This window comes from Lytechinus pictus, chromosome 10 (assembly GCF_037042905.1).
Source record: "Lytechinus pictus isolate F3 Inbred chromosome 10, Lp3.0, whole genome shotgun sequence".
Classification (NCBI taxonomy): Eukaryota; Metazoa; Echinodermata; class Echinoidea; order Temnopleuroida; family Toxopneustidae; genus Lytechinus; species Lytechinus pictus.
The window spans coordinates 20,429,639-20,443,402 of NC_087254.1; the positions used below are offsets into that span (position 1 = coordinate 20,429,639).

At 37.1% G+C, this 13,764-nt stretch overlaps 1 protein-coding gene across 1 annotated transcript; it reads left to right on the forward strand.

The window, feature by feature from the left end:
• The first annotated feature begins 563 nt into the window (after positions 1-563).
• Positions 564-9,883, forward strand: LOC129269246 (fibrinogen silencer-binding protein-like). Its single transcript, XM_054906719.2, has 3 exons — positions 564-1,160; positions 6,965-7,644; positions 9,080-9,883. Exons 2-3 carry the CDS (start codon positions 6,977-6,979, stop codon positions 9,594-9,596), a joined length of 1,185 nt encoding a protein of 394 aa, XP_054762694.2. The 5' UTR covers positions 564-1,160; positions 6,965-6,976; the 3' UTR covers positions 9,597-9,883.
• Positions 9,884-13,764: the final 3,881 nt, after the last annotated feature.

Sequence of the window (13,764 nt, forward strand, 5' to 3'; positions counted from 1 at the left end):
ACCTATATAGCTGATATCACATAGCTGTTAATCAATTTCATTATGACGTCACTATGCGCATAGTGTAAAATATGCATGATCATGATGCCCATGCACAAACATAACTATGGAACGTCCTAAAAACTTAATCCACTCAGAAAACCCCTTAAACCAATATACGAGCATAAATTGTCGTCCTTGTACCTTTTTTTTCTATATCTTAAAACCAAAGCTGAGTTTTCATGGCTTTGAGAGTGCATTGCGATCTATGCTCCTCAACAATCAAGCAATATATGACCCATGTTAACATCATAATATACTTATAATGCACATGAACGAAGCTTATTCCTATTTTATATTATCAAATTCAAAGTTTGACACTGATGTTGATCTGTCATCCTCATGTTTTATGGCCGAAATTTGTTTTATAGGCCTATATACATTTTGAATTCTCTATATATTTCAAAATCAACTTAAAAATGTTGCTGAAATTTTGCCGTCTATAGCCATCCTCCCCCCTCAGGTACTACCAGGGTCCATGCCCCTATTATCTGGCACCCTGCACCCTGCGCAATTAAGCCAGTAAAACAGTACGGATATAAAATTAGACATTCAACGTGGAGCACTCCCTAATATGGAAATGCTATTTTCAACACTATACTACAAGGGAACACACAGCTTACTTCAGCACAGTATGCAATAACCTTTGTGGAAATTTTTTGACCTATTCGAAACAGCGCAAAAACGCTGTGTGTCGAGTGTTTTAGGTATGACTGATTTTTGTACAACCGCATGCAGCTAGCAGTGTATGCGTACTTCATCCACACACAAAAATAATAATACCGAGTGTATGTCAGACACAACGTGTGCACTCACACAAAGCTGAGATTTCTGTCTCTTCAAAAATAGGCAGCATTTTATCTGGGGCTTTTTAATACTGTATCCAATGCCAGCTTGGACAGAGCTTTAAATCATATCTGTTCAGCCTTTGTTGTGGTTTTCTAGCCGTTCCCAGTGTTATAAGAAGAGATAAATTGAACCCGAGAAAATTGCCTGTTTTGAAACCTGTTTTTGTCAGTCGAAGAATTCTTCACTTCACTTCTGCTGCTGGGCTATATTATATATATATAGCAGCCGCGTTGCAGTTGAGCTTTGTCACCTCGGTATACATTTCCTGCGCGGTGAGTACGATACACACACAGTTTATATAATAAACACACTCGATCGCCAGTTGCCTTGCAAGCTATTTTAGTCAAGGAAAAATAGAGACAATAATTCAAAACCGGATTTAAGTCCTATTTTTATGACTGTTTGTCTTTATACTTCATTCGACTTTTTAAATTCATCCCTGCAAGTCATATCAATGTGTAAAATTGATTTACCCCGTAAGAGAACTACATGTATGGAGGGCCGGGGGTAAACACCCGGGGTAAAATGCGAATGGAGAAAATTGAGAGAGGGGGGGGGGGGTAGTGTTGTAAAATATGCCATTGATCCCTTGATTGAATGCAACGGGCAATAGACTACTTTATATTTTCATAAAATACCAACATGTCGTCTACGCCGGGCTTTCGAAATGCCCCGCTCCATCTTAAATTTTAAAGTGGAAGCTTTAGTGGAACAAATTTCTTATGTAAACAAACGGGAACATGTGGGCTTCATTTGGCGGGAATTCGAACAATACAAATAGATCTAGGATTGGTGTTATATGATATTATATTCTCTATTATGTTCATTACTTGTTTATCGTGTCTCATATTTAATACACAAAATTATCATCCTTATCATATGATATCTCATGGTAGTTTGATTTGTTCATACAGCACCCACGCAAGCAACTGAACATTCCCGGGCAAACATTTCTCCCCCCATCCCTCTATACGATTCGGAATGGTTAGATGGCGCATGATGTGTTTATTATAATTATGGCCGTGCAGGCAATTAAGCAGGGGTGCATGATGGGGGCTGCTGAAGAACCCCCCGGCCATGTTTTTTTTCCCGGGGGAGTTGCCTATGTAAAATACCGGGCCATATAGGCTACACCCAATCAGGTATATGCTAAAGTGTAAAAATTAATTGCTTGTAATTTTTTTTCCCACCAAAATTAACTTCATTTTGGAGTGAAAGCTTTTTTCCTGCCATTTTTTCCAATTAGCACCCCCTCTCAAAAATTGTTTTAACTCTCCTGATCATGCATATATCTACAACTTTCTTTCTTGACTGAACCAAACCTGATTTTTCACCAAATTCCGCTTTAGTTTTGTGAATAGTACTTAGAACAGCATTATTTTATCAAGAAATTAATCAATGTAGATTTCATGTATTTTATCAAATCATTAATCAAATCAATTTTGAATTCTATACTTTAAAACAAAATATATGAAATTCATATGTCCCTATTTCCAAATGAGCATTCACTTTCTTGCAGTAAAACGTTATGGTTTTGGGTAATTCCGCGACATTCTTTACACTTTTAGTCATCCCCAGTCTATAATTGGCTCGATCCTACTTGAAGATTCATTTATATGTTTTTATTTCTATTCTATATTTGAAGCGTTGATACCTGTATAGTCAAAGGCTACTTCATATCAGTCCCTGAGAAAAGTTTCAGTGAAGGAGGATATAGTTCATAGGATCTTTAATTTGAGACATGTGTTCGTCTTAAAAGTTTTAAATTTGATTCAAATATCAAACATAACAAATTGTGATACTCATATGCTATCGCTGGATAGTTTCAAAGTCATTGAAAGTGTAACATAGTTAGAAAGAGCTTTATTCTGAAAAAAATCACGTTACGTTAAGTTAAACTATACACTTTGTAAAGATTAAAGATTTTCCATTTTGATCGTTTCATCTTTATTAATCAATTAAAAGAAGTTTTACATTCAGCCTAGGTCTATGGGACATAACATAACCAGTGGTGTAACAATGGGGGGGGGGGGGCTTTGGGGCTCCTGCCCCCCCCAAAAAAAAAAAAAAAAAAAAAAAAAAACAAGGCAAAAGCGATTTTGTGTCTCGCCCATTTCTTATGAAAATAACCAGAAATATCGTGATTTGCGAGGGCACGAAACATAATTGTATCGAACTTCATTGTGAAATGACTGGGATGGAATAACACTTGTCATAAGAGCCTTGCACGTAAACTTTAATGTTGACCTGAAAATGACCTTTTACCTTACCATGTGACTTCCGACTGCAGCATAACATGCAGGTCCCCCAAGTCCATCTACCATCCAAGTTTGGTTGAAAAGCGACTTACGGTTGTGGAGTTATGTGTCATTAGGTTTGTGACGGACGGACGACATTTGGATCCCTAAGTCTCGCCTTCACCTCTGGCAGTCTGGTGGGCGAGACAAAAATTAGAATCTAGGAAGAAAAGGAAAGAGAGAAGGGTGAAATATTATATTATTTCTGAATATTATGTCAAAACCTATCACAAAATTTGATTTTCGTCTTAACTTAAAATGATTAAATCTTTTTACTCGCGATCGCTTCGCTCGCTTTTAACAATAAAATTTAAGTGATACGTCATATCTATATAGCCCTCTCAAAATGTTTAGCTCATTACGCCACTGAATATGATAATATATTTATGTCATTGGTACACTGTAAGAACAGTGGTGTTAAAACTGACACCAGTTGGTGTTAATAGAGGACCACACCCCGAGGTGTTAAAATTACACCCTAGAGATTGAACATAACACCAAAGAGTGTAAATGTAACAACCAAAGGTGTTGTAATAACACCTATAGGTGTTAAACTAACACCATCAATTTAACACCGGAGTAAAATAATTGGTGTGGTCCTCTATGTACACCGGTTAACACCACAGTTTTTGCTGTGTATGGTGTATAGACAATACAAAATAATATGAAGCATAAAAACATACAAAGATACATAAAAAAACCAAAAAAACTTAATACTCGAATTTTGATTAAAGATTCTATTCATAAGACGGAAAATATTTCTTTGTTCGGATTTGTAGAGCGCACGAATCCACCTTGTCAGCTGCTCAAGGCCCTCTTATATTATCCGGCTAATGAATGAATTAATATTAATGACTCAATATGAATTGTTTTCAAGGCGACGAAGTAGCTATGTATATTGAATGAATTGAAATTTCATATTGTAGAAAATGTTCTTCTAAAATTGTCCTTCGAACCATCAATAATAATTTATAACAAAAAGTTTCTGTAACACTCATGCAGTTATAGGCTATACGCTAATTTGTTGCAATTATTCTTTGGCATGGTCGGTACTTGATAACATCATTTTTTAAACTGATTTCAATGAAATATTGTTAATTTTTCCAATGGTAATCCTTGCATCCAACATTTTGGGACCTAGTCCCCTTAACCGGTCCTCGAATAACAAGATATAAGCAAGATTTCGCTCCGCGGCGCAGGACGAATTAAAAAACATAGAAAAATGTATCAATAATCATATGCCCTTCATGATAAAAAGCAACCAAAAAAAGTCTTTGTCGAAATTGGTGAATCAAAACGGCAGTTTCGTTTTGGTGGATGTTTCATACAGTTCTGTTCTTGTGAAAAAAAATGGTATACAATCATTGGCGATGGTTTAGCGCGCAAGAAAGGTTCACCAGTCGTTCTTAAAGGTCAAGTCCACCCCAGCAAAATATTGAATAGAGAAAAATCAAACTAGCATAACCCTGAAAATTTCATCAAAATCGGATGTAAAATAAGAAATTTATGGCATTTTAAACTTTCGCTTATTTTTAACAAAATAGTGATATGCACAACTCAGTAACATGAAAATGAGTCAGTCGGTGATGTCCATCACTCACTATTTCTTTTGTTTTGTATTGTTTGAATTATACAATATTTCATTTTTTACAGATTTGACCATAGGGACAAACTTAACTGAATCATATAGTATCAAACAATGCTAGTTCCACATGTTCAGGGAGGAATTAATCACTGTTTCACTTGACTATGAGGAGATAATTAGAATATTTCATACTTCATATAATAAAATACAAAAGAAATAGTGAGTGGATGACGTCATCACTCTCCCCATTTGCATATCGACCAGGATGTGCATATAACTGTTTTGTGAAATTAAGCGAAACTTTAAAGGTCAAGTCCACCCCAGGAAAATGCTGACTTGAATAAATAGAGAAAAATCAAACCAGCATAGTGCTGAAAATTTCATCAAAATCGGATGTAAAATAAGAAAGTTATGACATTTTAAAGTTTCGCTTATTTTTCACAAAACAGTGATATGCACAACTATATATGTGAGTCAGTCGATGATGTCCATTACTCACTATTTCTTTTGTTTTTTATTTTTTGAATTATACAATATTTCATTTATTATAGATTTGACAATAAGGACCAACTTGACTGAACCATATAGTATTAAACAATGCTAATTCCACAAGTTCAGTGAGGAATTAATCGTTGTATCACTTGGCAATGAGGAGAAAATTAGAATATTTCATATTTAATATAATAAAATACAAGAGAAATAGTGAGTGGATGACGTCATAGTCTCCTCATTTGCATACCAGCTAGGATGTGCATATAACTGTTTTGTGAAATTAAGCGAAACTTTAAAATGTCATAACTTTGTTATTTTACATCCGATTTGGATGAAATTTTCAGTGTTATGCTTGATGGATTTTTCTCTTTTTATTCAAATCAACTTTTTGTTGGGGTGGACTTGTCCTTCAAAATGTCATAACTTTCTTATTTTACATCCGATTTTGATGAAATTTTCAGTGCTGTGCTTGTTGGATTTTTCTCTTTTTATTCAAATCAATTTTTTGTTGGGGTGGACTTGTCCTTTTAAGTCGCTCTTAACTTAGTAAATTTTCACGCTCTTAATAGTAATTTCTTTAGCAGGAAGGTCGTGCTTTAGGATGTATAAAGGTCAAGGTAATATCTACTTTATACCTTATTTTCGGCGAGGACATGCATACGGTTTTGGCAAAATTGGGCCGTAAAGAAAATTTTCGCTGCAGGGCGAACCTGCCCCACCCTGGGGCAAGTTCGCCGGTTTGGCGGGGCGAGTTCGCCCATACACTGTTAAAAAAAACTGATTTTACAGGGGAAAAAAAGAAGATTTTGCAGAAAGCAATAACAGAATCATTCTTTAAATTCATAAAACATGAATTTTTCTGCAATTTAACAGAACAGGGGTCCGTTGCAGAAAGAGTTGCGTTTAAACGCAAGTAAAAAAAAATCAATCGCTAGTCCGAAATGCGCGCTGTTGATTGGTTGAAAATCAAGTTGCGCATGATTTTTAGAGTTGCGATTGATTGCAACTCTTTCTGCAACGGGCCCCAGGTCTGTTTAAAAAGGGGAAAAGGGTGTTTTCTTAAAGGAAAGTAAGATTACGCAATCTGGTAAGATTACCGTACATGTGTTCTCGAGACTCTGCTGCAGGAACTTCTTTTATTTTAAGGGTAAATTTTCTAACAGTGTAAGGAAAAAACAGTGATATATGAAACAAAATGATGTGTTCAAAGATGTGTTCAGATGACCTTTCGCCAAGGTATGTTGCTACCTTTGGGCAGGTTAATATTACATCATCAACAAAACCTACATCCAGTCATAGCAAAGTGGAAAGTCAAGTGGTGGGCGGACTTGCCCTGGGGGCGGATTAGCCCCGCTCTCCCTTACTCCTATGGCCGGTTTAAGATCGCATGCTCGATCCGTTATGAAAATCATAAGTCAGAAAAAAAAATTACGAACAGCTTGATGAATCGGCATCCTGGACTTTGGACAAACGACATATTTGCAATCTTTCGTTAGCTTTGAAACTCAGAACGAAACCGCTCTTCCGATTCACCAATTTTTGACAAAGATATACTGGTTGCGTTTGTCATTTGACGGGGATTTTCAATACATTTACTTTAAAAAAAATCTATTCTGCGTCGCGTTGCGGAAACTCCGTATGAACGATATTAGTCTTACCTATGGCATACTTCTTATACAATATTATTTATGTTTTCTTCCAGAGTTGTCTCAACATGCCAAAGGCAAACAGGTTTACTTTGGAGGAGAGGATGGATGTTCTGGAGCTGATCAAGCCGAAAGTTGCTATAGTGGACGCATTGACCAGTGATTTCGTGGCCAATGAGAAGAAGAAGGAAGTTTGGGAAGAAATTACCAGGGATTTTATCAAGGACCGTCCTGATCGACAGGAATTGACCTCTAAAGAGGTGAGAGAACTATGGCGAAGGGTAAAGCACAGAGCTAGAATGGATGTTCGTCACGCCATTCAGAATGCCAAGGTGGGACACGTCAGATCCATGGGAGAAGCAGACAACTTGGGTTGGCTCCCTGAAGATAACACTGGTCACAAGGTCATCGACATCAACGACCTCGGTTTAGAAGTCGATACTAAGTTCATCACTGACTTCGTGCCTTTGCTGGAAGAAGAAGCGACTGTACTTGAGACACGGAACGGTGTCTTGCTAGACTATAATGGAAAGGGCAGTACGAAGGAAAAGCGGCGGGCGTCTTCAAGTCATTCAGTGCCCTCTAATGGGAAACATAAAGTAGCCAAAACCGATTCGATAGGTGGTAATGATGTCTATGAAGTCATAGAGGTCGAGGATAGGACTTCACCAGAAGTGGAAACACCACTAAGTGACCTGTCAAGTCCAAACCAGGAAAACCAAGGGGACACTTCACAGTGAGTGCACAGTCATTTTAAAAACCAATAATAATATAATATAATAATAGCCATTTTTTATGTAGCGCTTCTCCCAGAATGGCTCAAAGCGCTTCACAGCATACTATTACCCCGGTCATTGGATTAATTTCAATCCCGCACAAAAAGTGCACAATTTCCACTCCCTGGGGACCATTCCTTGCATTCATCGCAGCCTCATTATGGCGCTGGCAAATTCAAATATACAATATCTTTCGCATCCTACCGGGTACCCATTTAGCACCTGGGTCGAGAGTGGCAAAGTGTGGATTAACGCCTTGCCAAAGGACGCTAGACCGCGGTGGGATTCGAACACACGACCCTCTGTTTACAAGGCGAGAGTCAGAACCACTACACCACGGCTCTTCCACTGAATAATATTAATAATGCAATATTTGCCAGCGCCATTTCTCCTGAGCTATGTATATTGGCCAATGGCCATACCTACCAAGGGGGGGGGGGGGGCTTGACCAGAGCTGGACTCCCTATGGATGCCATACGATATGGAAATATAATGGCCCGAACTGAAGTAGAACTATTCTGATCCCCGGTTTGATCTTATTGGTCTCAATTATGGGTAGCTAAATGTGACACCAATTACCTCAACTTCAATTTACCAGCAAGGATGAATGTTATTTGAGGAGTGTTTCATAGAGTTTATGAACTATAGAAATGAAATGCTTTGTGAAGTATGAAGTGTTATGTTTTTTTTATTATTATTATTTGCTTTTATTACTGCGTTCAAAATAATAAAATATCAAATGTGTTTACAGATGCAATATATATGCCTATATAAAATAATCAGTAATAAACATGTGAACAATATAATTATAACACATAATTAATACAAAATAACGATACGAGAATAAACTTCACTTTTCAATAATAATAATAATAATAATAATAAATTAATTAATGAACGCAGGAGGCCGCCATCGTAAGCGGTTAAGCTTGATATTGATGGCGGCCTCATAAAAAGGTTCGTGACTGAGATTGATATTTACTGATCAAGAAAGAGTGCCCTGCAGAATTTTACTGCCCTTTTTAATAGTCACAGTATTTTGGGAAATGGCGGCGACCTTTGACTTGTTCTAGTTGTCAGAAAATGTTTGCCCCTCCTGACGAGGTGCGCCACTGCCCCCACCCACAACACACACAGACTCACATTTGACACTTTAGCCAATAATATTATACCATGTCTTGAGTGAAGACCAGACGCCAAACTTTATGTCTGTGTCAAGGGAGAGCCAGCCACAGCTAGTGCATAGTAAATTTAGTCTCACTACTTCAGACACTGCATTAGGCACTATGTGAATTGCGAAAGCAAAGGGTCTGTGCCTGCAGACTAACCACACACCTTCATAATAATATTACACATAAACTCACCTTTTTCTCTCCTTTTTTTTTTTTGCTACAGGATTGATAGTATGTATGATGTTCATGGGGGTATTCAGATCGCTGCTGTAATGAGCCAACAGCCAGAGTTTGCCCCAGATACAACCAGTAGGAGTGCATCACATCATTTCGATCAGCACCAGCGGGTTAGAACAAGCACTACCACGGGAATGAACCCCTCACTAAAACCGGCAATGAACTCGAAACTCGGTATGTACATCGGTATGAACTCCATGGCCCACCCGAGTATTGGCTCACCGATGAGCTCGGACATAAATACGAACATGGCATCGGATATGGGTATGAGCTCGGGTACGACCAGGGCATCGACAGCGATGAAAGACACTGATAAGGAGCTGACGGCGTTGTCGATCGAGTATTTAAAGCAGGAACATGAAGCAAAGATGGAGTTGATTCGTTTGAAGCAATCAGCTGCAAAGGCAAAAAGTGAAACAGCCAGGGCAAAGAGATCAGCTTACGATGAGAAAAGAATGTTTTACTTTGAAAAAAGAAAGCAATTGCATGAAGATCCTGTTTGATTTGGGAAGAAAAGTATTTTTCTAGATTCGGACTGAAAAGTGGAAACAAAAGAAATGTGTAACTCATTGTGTCAATACGACTCGTTTGCAAGAGTAAAAAAACGCGGCTATAGCAAATAATAAACTGTCGGAGTCTAGAGATAGGTCTTCGACGATGAACGGATTGATTTTATACGCATGCCCATTCTCTTACCAGTTTTGTCACGATCGTGAGGAAAATAATCATAATCTTATCATATTGTCATCAGAAACTTTCGATTTTATTGAAAATTGCAGCAGTCTATATATACATGTATAGAAAATGAAACTCAACTATACAGGATTTCTTATTTTGTCAATAATGAATAATGGACTTATTAGCATAAAATGAACAGCAGCCAAGGCAAAGGAGTGAGCAACCAAATTTTAAGATCGGCTTATGATGTTTTTAGAAAAGAAAGCAATTACATCGACATTGTATACCGATCCGGTAATAAGTGTCTTTAGGTTACACTCGTCCACGCGCCGGGTCAGAAGTGACCCCGAAATAGGGTTAGATGTGATATAGAGTTATATCTGAACTTATTCCGGGTCATTTTGATCCCGGGGTTTTGATCCAAAGGAGGTGTGACCTCAATGGACTGATTTCCCGGTTTCTAAGAGTATACAAGTGTATTCTACTGGAAAGGATTTAGACAAAATATTGACAGTGACGACATGGTGATTCTGATATCTGTTCCATTTCGGCAAATATTTGAAGTAATTTATGTAGTCATTATTTTTTACTAAATAAACGTAAAAAATATATTATCATCGACTTACCTGTTATGACTTTTCTATAAAAAAAAGATATGCACCGTTTTAGAATTCCATTTTAGATGTAAGTCAGCCCTGATTATCAACTATGTTAAAAACACTTTTGAGACACAAAGTTCAATTATTTTATGTAAATGGCAGGTTTGCCCTGTTATACAATAAGTGTTCCCCTTCGTTTTATTTCCTTTTAGATTGAAGGATTATAAGAGACTTGTATAAAAGGCAAGTCCACACTAATTGAGTTGAGTTTTGATTTATTTTCTAAGATTTGTGTTTACAGTAGAAGAATTTCAGGGGGTGGTGAGGATCACCCATTACCGATATTTAACCTGTTTTCTGCCTTTTTAATTTGTGCCAGTATTTCGAAAAAAGGGCAATTTTCGTAAAAGTTAAAGTCTATATTATATCTTTAGCATGTTTTTAAAAGATGTTTTTCGAAATAAGACAATAATGTATGCTAACTCGCTTCACTAGCTCTCATATTGATGAGACATCATGCACAAAACCAAAGTTACTTTGACGATTTCAGTAAAAAAAATTGTCACAGCAAAAGTCAGATCTAGGAATCATAGAAATTAGCATAATTGTGTGACATTATTTACCTTTTTATTATTTTTACTTTTCTGTAAATAGTGTATTGTATACTTATTTGACATGCCATTGTATACTTTCTATGCATAAATCACAGTTGGTTATTATAAAAACTATTAATGTGTTTTAAACTCAGTTACATAATACAGGTTTGTATCATTACTTGCTCGTACATTTTAGTGTACAATTTTGTATTCAAATGTCGTTATACCTTTACTATTTGTGTGCTTTTTCACATTCCGAGGTGATTAAGGAGCCTGGAAATGTTACAAAATCATTTTTAATTGTCTCTTTTTGTTTCTTCATTGGACATCGGAACGGAACGATAAGCGAACAATGTCAAAAAAGACTAAAAGAAAAAATGAAACAAAATCTTGCCATTGCATATTTCTCGTTTGCCATGCAAGTAGAAATAAATACCGTTTCTTTGGTCGTTAAAGGTCACGTTAATCAAAAGAAAGTGTAAATGGTGTTTGAATGTTTAGATTTCTTTACAATGATAATAGCTAGTTTTCGCTCCGAAACGTACGGAGCATTAAAAAACGCAGTGAATGTATTGAAAATGTCCGTCAAATGACAAAGAACAGTTGGGACGTCTTTGTCGAAATTGGTGAACCGGAACAGCATTGCTGACTAAAAATTGCAAATATGTCGTTTGTCGAGAGTCAGGACAAAACTTCTATTTAGATTCACCAATTTTCGACAAAGGCTTCTTGGTTGTTCTTTGTCGTGAAAAGCATTTGACAACACATTTTCTATGTTCTTGAATCTTCCGTACTTCGCGACGCGTCGCTCTCGGGGTCGCTCTGCGAAAACAGCTCGCGGTCACACCAACACAAGAGACCCATCACAAGCGATCATGGTCGAGCAAACCTTCGACGCAGTATCGATGTCGGGCTGGGGACAGTTCGTTTGTGTGACTGCGTCTATAATGTCACGGTAAATTGCCAATTCGTCTAATGCCAACTCGTCCACTCATAACATTGTCTACTTTAGTTTAGTCTAATGCCATTCCAACCATCAACATTTTCGTCAAACAACCATTCGGTCCAATCACCATTTGGTCCAATAATCACTTCGTCTCATTACCAGTTGGTCTAATACCCAGTTTCTTTTCATTCAGTTGGTCAATTAAACAGTCCAGGTGAATGTTTCATAAAGCTGTTCGTAAGATAAGAACGACTGTTGATCCTTTCTTTTGGTAAATGGTATACACTTGGCTTAGCGCGTAAGAAAGAATCACCAGTCGTTCTTAAAGTCGCTCTTTAATTTCGAACAGCTTTTATGAAACGGCCTCCAGTTAGACCTAAAATGGTATATGGACTAAAAATGGCTAATGGACCAACTGGTTATTATAAATTGTGATTGGACGAAATGGCAATTAGACCCCGTGGATAGTAGACGAACTGTTGGTAGACCAAATGATAGTATACGAGTTGGTGATTGGACGAATTGGCATCGGACCAACTAAAATTAAACCAATGTCACTGGCGTTAGAGACAGGTCTAACATCTCTAGGTAAAATGAAGTCAGGTAGTTTTATCTTCTTTATTGCATAACAGACCTATATAGAGATGCTGTCACTGGCTTAATATTACTTTTTTTTTCAACAACAAAAAATCGATCTATACTTTTCTATTTATCCGCCTTTGACTGAAATTCATTTTAAACTGTTTAATTACTTGGATGGATTTGATTTTGATGTGTCGAGGTGCCTTTGTCTCTGGACCTTGAATAGATACCCAATAAATTGAATGAACATGATGAAAAGGATTGGGAGTCATGAATAATTAACAAAATTAGCAAAACAAATCCAACGAAAAAAATTATCCAGACAAGAATGACCCATCCAAGATCCATGTATTTTTCCTATTTAGCCTATATTGCTTAACGCGATTTCAAAAACTATCATATAAGAATATTAAGCCTATCCATAATCAATAATCATTGTTATGGCAATTTGAGCAGGTCATGGGCAGGGGGCAGGGGCAATATTGCAGTTTGCAAACATGAAAAATATAGGAGAAAAAAAAAATGAGAGAGAAAAAAAGAGGTGAGGGTTGTGTAAATCTATCTTGATTCTATTGTGAGTGGTGGAAATGCCTTCAGTTTGCTAAAGTTTTCCCATCCGCCCTAATCAAAATATCCGGATGCTATTCAAGATCTGGGGCACTGATCAACGAAAATACAACCATTAAAATTTATTTTCATTCAATGTTAGCTGGCGCCCTTCAATATTCGGAAACGGTGTCATTAAGTATGTATTCCACAACCGCCCAATCACCGGTCACAAATGACGAGATCTTGCTCTGGCCTATTTCGCTCTATATACCTGGTATATTTCTTTTAATGGTTGACCGAATTTTATAGCAAGTATCAGAAATATTTAGAGGTTACAGAGGACATTAAACAATTATGTGCATCATTTAAATCTAACCGCCTTCATATGTGACGATTTTCTGTTATTGATGACTGATGACTTGGTGTTCATATTTTAAAATTTTGTTTTATACAAAGCATTGATAAACTCAAGAGGATGCTGGCAAAATTGCAATCCCGTTTTGATAGGGGAAACGTATACTATTACTATAAATCAACTGCCGTAAATATACTTATGCCTGATTCGATCGCTATAACGACCCGGGGGGGCCACTTACATTGACGAGTGGATACCATGCGCGACCAAAAAAACACGTAAAAAGGATGTCTTTTTCAAGATAGGGCACGTTACGTACGTAACGTGATAAGGGTGTCAAAAACACAAAAATAATGAAAAAAGGGT

Bases quoted from the DNA above. Each gene is read 5' to 3' on its own strand.
- LOC129269246 (XM_054906719.2), top strand. From the start codon at position 6,977: ATGCCAAAGGCAAACAGGTTTACTTTGGAGGAGAGGATGGATGTTCTG. The intron at 7,645-9,079 runs GTGAGTGCACAG...TTTTTGCTACAG, and splicing joins AACCAAGGGGACACTTCACA to GATTGATAGTATGTATGATG.